The sequence below is a fragment of the Brachypodium distachyon genome, chromosome 5 (assembly GCF_000005505.3).
Source record: "Brachypodium distachyon strain Bd21 chromosome 5, Brachypodium_distachyon_v3.0, whole genome shotgun sequence".
Taxonomy (NCBI): Eukaryota; Viridiplantae; Streptophyta; class Magnoliopsida; order Poales; family Poaceae; genus Brachypodium; species Brachypodium distachyon.
The window spans coordinates 2,366,499-2,375,568 of record NC_016135.3 but is presented as its reverse complement, the minus strand read 5'-3'; the positions used below and the strand labels follow the sequence as shown (position 1 = coordinate 2,375,568).

The following is a 9,070-nucleotide window of genomic DNA, read 5'->3' as shown; positions in this document are numbered from 1 at the left end:
CCGAGCAAGTCAAGGAGAGAACAGTGTTCAGGGCATGGCCTACACATAATGGCCGACGCACCTAACTCCCTATTACAACTGAACTAACCAAAGTCTGAAATACTAATACAAGTACATGATTAGAGCTAACAGTTTCTCCCTATAGCTTTGTCCCCTTCATGTAATTTTTCAACTCTTAATTAATGAATCGGTGTTGCCATTTCCGTCAAAAAACAAACAAACAATATATGTCCATTTAGGGTATCTAGGGCATGGTGTGCATGCTTCCTGATAAACTCTGCATGGTACAATAGTTTTTATTTATGCAACTGGAAGAAGGCAAGTGGATTTAATCCAAATCAAGCCTATGCCCCCCTAGGCATCATAAACACGTTCCTATGATTTGGACATCCTACAAACTGGATAGGCCCCAAGGAGCAGAAATATCAGGTGTTGAAACGCTTAGGCCGGGGAGAGTGAGACGAGCTATTACGACCTCCGCAGACAACAAAACTTCTAGAAATTTATGTGAGCTGAAAGCAAAATCTTACGGAGAAACCACGGATACTAATAATAATTTGATTGACAACATATGGTTTCTAAGAACAAACCAAATCCGAGACATAAAACAAAGATAGATTAACTACTCACTGAAATTGGCACGGAAGAAAAAGTAACAAGTTTAGGACAGTCCATCCAAAGGGCACAGAACAGCCACTGATGCTTTGATGCGGTGGAGAGCAGACAAGGTCTTCGTGGGTACATGAACAGCAACCGAAGATTCAGTCTTTGAGACCACAGTAGGCTGCAGTGTAGCAGACGAGGTACTCTTGGAGCGTACAGGGGCGTGCAAGGGGTAATGGCTGCTTGAAGCAGCATGAATTTGGATTTGCATCCACCAAGACAAATTCAATCGGTGGATCAATACTCTTGTCCCCCAGATAGCGCACACCAATGTTAGACAATTTGGTCCGGATGACCCCAAAGTAGACCGCATTCCCAGGCACGGATGGACACCTCTTGCTGCAGAGGGAGAGGGACGCCAGGCTACCGACGAACAGCGTGCGGTGGCCGATGTCCTCAACCTGGACAAGCCTGTTTCCAGTCAGGTCAACCTTGAACACCTGGATTGGCCGCCAGGTACACTTCCTCAAATGGCCATCCATCTTGATGACATCTCTGTTTTTTCTGCTCTTCATGGATGCCCTCTCGCGAACCGTAAGGTGGTCAAGGTTTGGGTAGTAGCGCACCATGATCATGCCAGTGTGGTCGTACACCGGGACAAGGTAGAAGGTCGACCGAGAAGGCGACTTGTTGAAAGGCTGGCTAATGGCCACAGGAACCAACATAGGCTTGGGATGAAGAACAAACTTCAATATGTTCCCCTCAAACGATGCCAAATAGATGCTCCCCAGTATCGTCGACACCGATAAGTGAGTTATGTAATCGAGCAGCGTCTCATAGGATGGGAAACGAAAGAAGGGGAGGGATCTGACGGCATCGTCTTCCATGTCCGCCCACCGCTGGTCGCCGAGCTTGGCATAAAGGATGGCACACACCTTGCCTCTCACAAAAAGCACAATTGTCGGCGGTGATGTCTCGTCGGAGATGCCGGCGTAGACGAGGCGCTGTGGACATGCGGAAGGGTACACGCTCTCCAGTTCCACGGTGATCGGCGGGAGATGAGTCAGGGTCTTGGTGAGCGGGTTGAGGACCAACGGCATGGCTGTCCCTGTGGCGCAGGAGCAGGAGGCCCTCGGTGGTGGTTTCCATGTGGTGGCTGATCGAGAGCTCTGGGAGGTCGACGTGGGCGAGCGCGCCCGTGACGAGGTTGAGGAAGCGGCGGCGGGCGCCGTCGGCGTTGTTGGAGAGCATGATCCAGCGGCGAGGGCGGAAGCGGCTGTCGAGGTCACCGCCCTCGCGTGGGTCAGCGGTGCAGGTTCTCCAGTCCTTGCAGGCGGCGCGGAGGCGGAGGTACTCGGCCACGTCGTAGCGGAGCAACCGGTCGGCGATGTCGTCCAGTGGTAACGACGGCAAGCTGGCCCAATCTCTCCTGCCGCCCGTATAGCATCATCGCTTAGAAATTGGGATATGCAAGGGAAGGAGAAATTGGGATACACAGCAAGGAGGAATTTTTGAACTGACCATTCGCCAAGAATGGTGATCGCCTCCACGTCGCTTCTTCATATGCTCTGTTGAGATCTGATCCTGCTTTCCGAGGGTGTGGCGGCGCGGCGGCTAACTCCCGTCGAACCGATCCGGCTTCGTGCTCCTGGCGGCGCCTGCTTTCGTGGCTTCTTGTCGAGGGAGACGCGGAGCACGTCAAGGCAGCCCTTTAAGCTTCAGATGGGCCTTAAAGGGCCAGTTTGGCCTGGAAGGAGACGAGAGACCAAAATTTGTTGCGATGAAAAGACCACAATTTGGGCCTTAACCCAATTCAATGTCTCCTCTCAAGCTGAAAAAAAAAAGAGAAAGAAAGGGTTCTTCAGAACACAGGAAAAAAGAGTAAATATCATGAAATTTTCATCCCGTATTTTGGTTTTCAAAAACCAAATTCGAGGAAAAAAATCATGTGAACACAACTCTTCAAGTCTCGGAGAGAGCATAGCCAGCCGATGAAAATGACCGCCGCACCATCGTCACCGTATGTCTCCCACTAAGCACCACGTACACCGCCCTCACGACCATGGAACGGAGCCAATAAGTGATCTATGTGGCCCGCCCGTGTGACATTGTAGCTCCCGACCTCCAGGGCCACCGCCTCGGAATCCAGGATACATTCGCCACCAAGTAGATCGAGGCTGAACAACAGCCATCCACGCCACCACGGCGAGATCGCACATCATCAAGGAGTCGCTCGACCTAGAAGGAACCGCGGCCATCACAAAAGCTGCACGATGTGCCAAAAGCGTCGCCACGGCTGTGACGCCTAACCGAATCTCGACCGGGACATCATCGTTGTCCTAGGCCGCCAGGCAAGGAAGGAGATCGTGCCATTAATGTCGACCGCATAGACGTGCTAGGCCGCTGGGCAAGCAAGGAAGAGGAAAGGAAGTGAGACGGCCAGGGTCCGTCACCCATCACCTCTGGCTGACGTCGTGGGCCAAAGCTTTCTTCAAAATATGATGTTTTGAAATAGTTTTACTTAACAAATTGAAAGTGGTCCTTTTTTTAGCGAAAATGAGAGCAAAGTGGTCCCTTTTTTTACTTAACAAAGTAGAGCTACCTAAGCTCCTAATATTTTCCAGGTTATTCACATGATTCTGGCTTTCTCCGTTATTGGTCCTTGATGTAGCGGTAGGAGAAGCTATGGGTCGACCTGGATACTGTGGGTGTAGCAGCCATATTTACCTCAGTTGGCTTGCTAACTGGAAATTTATCGGCTTTGTGATGCTTGGTAATCTGTTTAGTTTGCTGCTTTGTTCCCATGTGGAGCTGCTACTTTGTAACATTCCTTCTTCAACACTCCACAGATGTGTGCATCAACGGACGAAAGGTCCTGGGAATGACAGGAGAGTTGCTCCTCCTTCACCAGGTTGCAGTCGCTTGGTAAGACTAAGGCACTGCTTGAAATCTTGTATTTTTGGGCTGGTATTTAGCTGAACTCCTCCCAAACTTGAACTAAATACCAGTCCTACTAGTAAAAATACAACCGTCCAAATCCAAAACCAGTATGCGGTGTGATGTTCCTACTTGCATATGTCAAGCAGAGGAACGGGATTCTGAAAGGCCCGAAATGTCAAATGAGCATGCCACAAAACATCCTGCTGAAAAGTGTAAAATCGCTACATGACCAGACTCCTCGTTGTAAGCATCTATAGTTCGTACTCCGTACTCTTTTCATTTGTATTAGAAGTTACTCCGTATGACTTTTGACAACATTTTGGTTATACACTTAATACTACTCCCTTACCATAGTAATACGCTAACGCCCCAAGTCTATGTGAGTAATTAAGTTCTCTTGGGATTTGTCTCTCTTTTGGAAAGAGAACATTGAATTGTTCATGCAGCTCTGTAGTTTATATCCCCAGCAAAAAAAGAAAAATAAATCATTTCTTCATAAATGTGCTGGCATTACATCCCTCCCCGCCCTCCCACCTTGCAAGTCAATGGTCCGCAATTAGTGGATGCTTCCCCACCAATCTTGTCCTAAGTTCTTCTTTAATTTCTATTTGACTCTAATAGGTTTGTTGATGCAGCCGTCTGATGATTGGAGCTTATGATTCGTTGCCGCGTTTGGCAAGATGGATGAAGTCAACCCCAGCTTGCACACACATAGTAGCTTATGAATCATGCGAAGATCCAGATGGACATGGATTGATGCTGCAACATAATGGATGAATAAATCGAGCCATCTGCAGCCTTAACAAGATGGACAGTTTTATCTATATCAGTTATCGATCAAATATAAATCATCTGTACTAAGATAGGATCATAAGTAGCGAATGACAGGTAGCCCTGCTGGTCTTACAAAAATGCACCGGCGAGTTGCCCATCCTCCTTCCTCGCATTGTACAGTCGCGCGCTCGGTAAGCCTAGCGGGCAAACGTTCCCGTATTGGCTTTTCCAATATCTTTTTGATGGCATATGCATGCCAAGCCGATTCAAATGACGAAAGGTAAATTTGAGGGCTCGGAATGTAAAATCGTTATGTAACCATAGAGAAACTCCACTTATATACAGTGAAATGAATGATAATGCATTCATGATCATTGTTCCTTTCAAACGTAACATTGCCCTAACCGATCACTATACATATACTCCCTTTCATTTTCTTTTTGCGCAAAACATATACTCCCTTTCAATGATCATAGAATTAGTCAATTCCCTTTAGACAAAATCAAACCATTAGAATGATCAATCATGCATCTAAACTGTAAGCATCTTGCGTGTATATTGTAGCTGAGCTGCCAGTTTCTCCCGGTGCAGTGCCATCTAGAGACCACTCTATATAAACCACACTCATCACAAAAGGCAGAGCACACAAGCTAGCCAGTAGCCACACACAAACATACACATAGATAGACATGGCTTCTCACACTTTGTCTTGGATGATTCTGGTGTGCCTTTTGGCTATCCTCCTAGCTTCGTCGGGGCTTGTGCCGGTGAGGGCACAGACGAACGGGTTCTTAGAGGTGAGCCTGAACGCGGGGAACTTCATGCTGCAGAAGCCGTGGAACCTGCCGGCGAACGCCCGATACAGGTTTGACGGCACGGTGCACCGGATGTGGATCTTTCCCTCTGACAAGCCCTACAACCAAGGAGGCAGCACCAAGCCCAGGACTGAGATTCAGATCACGGTAAGTATCCCGACCATATCATGTTTCTTCCAACGTCCTTCAGTACTCCCTCCGTCCATGCATCGTGCTTGTTTTATTTGAACTTTGTAGTCCGTGTTTAGTAGGCGTTGCACAGATCTAGTCGTTCTCCTCCCGCTAAATGCACGCGACCACCCACGTCAAGTCTTAGACTTGAACCTGTGTGAACTGGTTCCACCATATGGAATCCAACAACCTGAGCTCGGCCTAGTTCGCATTAAAAAAAAGTGTATTAGAGCCAAGTAAAGTCCAATCCAACCTTACATTTCAAGCTAAATGGAGGTGACATATTAGATCATGAAACCTTTGAATAGTACACAAATGGTATATCAAATTTCATCACTCTCGCATGAAATTGTTTTATACGATGTTTGGTTGTAGATTTAATGTAAAACATTTTATAGATACCTATAAAATAAAATCACCAAATGTGATTTTGAATAGTACAAAAATAGTACTCCCTCCGTCCAACAGAAGATGTCTCAAGTTTGTCAAAATTTGAATATATCTAGACATGACTTAGTATATAGATGCATTTAAATTTAGTCAAAGTTGAGACATCTTTTGTTGGGCAGAGGAAGTATATCAAATTTCATAACTCACATGAATTATTAAAATAACTGACTTGTACATAAACTGCCTTGACACATTATGAAGGGACACGACTACAACTCAGGCGTGTGGCAGTTCGAGGGCTCGCTCTTCGTCCCCTTCGGCTCGTCGGGGATGTCCGTCATGCAGATCTTTGGTGGCAACCCTACAGCAACGACGCTGATGTTGCATGTCTACGACGGCAATTTGTGGTACTACGACCAGAAGTTCGTCGAGGCCAACATTAGCAACCGTTGGATCCGGGTGAATGTGATCCATGACGTTGACGCCTCGAAGCTCACCGTGTTCATCAATGGCCAGTTGAAGCTCACCGTCAATGGCAAGGGAGGCGACAATCACTTCTTCAAGTTCGGCGTGTACGAACAGAGGAACCCCACGGCGCGCATGGAGGCTCGCTGGATGAATGTCAGGATCCTCAAGAAGAACTGATATGCTACACTGTGTGTGTTACGAAGATGGTTTTACCCAAAGGCATTACATAATTTTATTTTCATCCCCTTCGGTCGAGAAGCAATTTTTTTTACTTGTAATATTTGTATCATTTTATTTCTCCAAGAGTTGTGCAGGTTTCTCCTATATATGTATTTGAACTTTGTTCGAAGTGTTTAATGATATATCTTTTGCTATCGTGGTTGAGATAATATATTATCCATGATATTGATCTTCTGCTACTCTGAGATACTAATTGTCAACTCCATGGAACACGTTTATATATATACTAGATGATACCCCGCGCGTTGCGGCGGAAATATATGAAAATTATTTAAAAAGTACGATGAAAATCATAAACTGGACAGAGTAGATAATAGATCTACGGTGCAACATAGTAGCTCAGCAAGCAAAATATAAAAAATGCCATGATATTCCACCTAGCTGAATGCCTTGTACTAATTGGCAAAAATATCCCATACTTGGAGAGAAGCAAACCAACCGGCCGATTTGCAATTTACTATGCTTAGTAATAGTGAGAAAATCGTTGCATTAGAATACAAAAATAATTGCTAATTATATATTGAAACCATTGAGTTTATAGTCACGGCTCTTTTTGTTTTGCGGGTAAAAGAGGGGAATTCCCCAAGCCTGGAAAAAGTGCAATTATCAATTCTACCAGAGTTAACCAAAAGATGAGATACATTATTTTGATCCTGTGTGATCTTGCTCGACACCTGATTGTTGTATCTTGAAATATTTTGATCAGTAGCTTCAATAAGAGAAATGGCCTCGTCACAGTCACTCAATGCAAGGAAAGGCTGACTCGTCCAGGTCTGGGTAAGATGGATGCCCTCCTCGCATGTACAAGTCCCCAAGTACGTAAGATGGATGCCCTATATGATATAAGTCCCCGTAGGAGTAGGAGCCCTACGAGGTTTTCCTCCTATGTTGCGTGGATACGTACATCCTAGACCTGCCGTATCCGTGCAGAATACGGCATAGAACGGGACACGCGGAGATAAGCATGGGATACTTCATGTTTCCCGATTAGCCCAGTTTTTTTTTGAGAACAGATTAGCCCACTTTTACGAATAAAAATAATGAAAAACGGCTGGGCTACACGCGGGACATCAACAGGCCTGTTATTACTGGCTTGACAACCCATTTAGGAAGCCTATCCGCTTCTCACGCACGACTGCGCACGATTGCACGAGTCTCCTCCACCTCCCAGTTGCAGATCGCGAATAATTCTCAAAAAAAAAAGTTGCAGATCGCGATCGAGCGCATCACGGAGTTCTCCTCTCCGGCAAGCTTGCCTTCCCATCTGCATTCTGCAAGCGATCAAGTCCAGTGCCCATCTCAATTTTGTCACCCTGTATAATATAGCATACTTGTTGTGTATTTAAGGGCCGGTCCTGGGATTTCGGAGGCCCGGAGCGGGCTTAGAAAACTGGGCCTTCAGTATAAAGATGAAAATTCCACTCAACAAAATAGTATAAAGATGAAAAGATGTTCGGAAATGAATGTTTTTGAAAATTTACGCTGCTATGGAATTGGTCACCAGTGGCTGGCCAAATTCAATACCAGTGGCGGTGGACTGGCCCGCCACTAAGCCTGCGTCACCAGTGCTAGGAACCAGTTGTCCACCGCCACTAGTACTCAACTTGGTGATTAAAAAAAAAAGGCATGCCACAGGCCTGCACACGATTTCGTCGGATTAACAGAAAAAATAACAGCGCCCATGAACGAAATAACATACAATAGATCGAATTGGGAGCAAATCACAGAAACAAATTTGGATACAATAGATCGACACATAAGAAAAAAATCCAGACATAGATCGACATATATGAAACAAGTATCAACATGTAAATCACGATCTGTTTATCTTGTACACAAACAAATCACAGAAACAAATATCAACATGTAAATCAACACATCCGCCCAGCACGTAGAAATTCATCTGGTCCGGCGACGACCCCATGTAAGACCTGCACCTCGTACGGAAAAGAGATTCATCTAGCAGCAGATCAAGAGAGGAACGACGGAAAGAGAACATACCGGAAGAGGCAGCGCAGGGCACGACCGGGGCCGGATCCTCCATGGCGTCGCGAGCTGTCCACAGCGGCGCCCTCCCCGTCTGCAGGAAAGGGAGAGAAAGAAAGAGCAGGGTGAGAACCAAGAGAGAACCGAGAGAGGGGGAGATACTTAGCGGTGATGGCAGGGGCCGGAGGCGGCCGGATCCGCCGGATCCGGGGCTGGGGCTGCCGGATCTGGGGCCAGCGGCCTTCGTTGGCGGCCGGTGCTCGAAGGAGAGGAGGGGCTCCGGGGAGGGAAGGGATAGGCCGTTGGTGGCTGGTTGGGGGAGGAGAGACGGGGAGGATGGGGAGGAGAGACGAGGAGGATGGGGGAGGAGAGACGGGGGAGGAGTGAGAGAAGAGAGATCGGGGCAGAGAGAAGGAAGGGGCGGCTGCAGAGGGAGAGAGGAGGTGGGGAGGGAGAGAAGGAGTTGGCTCGGTGGGGCAGAGAAGGAAGGATGCCAGGTCATGGATCCACTGCGCCCCTCCTCACAGCCAATCACCGATCAGTATCTGGTTTCATCCGGATCATGTTTTTTTTATCTTTTTATCCGCAGTGGCGGGTTTTATGGAAAAACAACCACCGGACGTGTATAAAATTTGTAAAAAAATTATTTATTAGTACAATATATTTCTTGTTTTGGAGTGTAC

At 46.9% G+C, this 9,070-nt stretch overlaps 2 protein-coding genes and 1 long non-coding RNA gene across 3 annotated transcripts; 1 reads left to right on the top strand and 2 right to left on the bottom strand.

Moving 5' to 3' along the window:
• Positions 1 to 556: 556 nt before the first annotated feature.
• Positions 557 to 2,702, bottom strand: LOC106865569. Its single transcript, XM_014895793.2, has 3 exons — positions 2,563 to 2,702; positions 2,125 to 2,434; positions 557 to 2,032 (listed from the first exon to the last, which is right to left on the bottom strand). Exon 3 carries the CDS (start codon positions 1,701 to 1,703, stop codon positions 762 to 764), a length of 942 nt encoding a protein of 313 aa, XP_014751279.1. The 5' UTR covers positions 1,704 to 2,032; positions 2,125 to 2,434; positions 2,563 to 2,702; the 3' UTR covers positions 557 to 761.
• Positions 2,703 to 4,741: 2,039 nt separating this feature from the next.
• On the top strand, positions 4,742 to 6,550 carry LOC100838754 (citrate-binding protein). The gene is made up of 2 exons (XM_003580740.3): positions 4,742 to 5,279; positions 5,955 to 6,550. Exons 1-2 carry the CDS (start codon positions 5,007 to 5,009, stop codon positions 6,336 to 6,338), a joined length of 657 nt encoding a protein of 218 aa, XP_003580788.1. The 5' UTR covers positions 4,742 to 5,006; the 3' UTR covers positions 6,339 to 6,550.
• A 1,542-nt stretch (positions 6,551 to 8,092) lies between these two features.
• LOC104585269 lies at positions 8,093 to 8,836 on the bottom strand. Its single transcript, XR_732865.3, has 2 exons — positions 8,403 to 8,836; positions 8,093 to 8,332 (listed from the first exon to the last, which is right to left on the bottom strand). It is a non-coding gene; the product is annotated as an uncharacterized LOC104585269 (long non-coding RNA).
• Positions 8,837 to 9,070: the final 234 nt, after the last annotated feature.

Coding starts and splice junctions, on each gene's coding strand:
- LOC106865569 (XM_014895793.2), bottom strand. CDS start 1,703: ATGCCGTTGGTCCTCAACCCGCTCACCAAGACCCTGACTCATCTCCCG.
- LOC100838754 (XM_003580740.3), top strand. CDS start 5,007: ATGGCTTCTCACACTTTGTCTTGGATGATTCTGGTGTGCCTTTTGGCT. Junction 5,280..5,954: donor GGACTGAGATTCAGATCACG/GTAAGTATCCCG, acceptor CACATTATGAAG/GGACACGACTACAACTCAGG.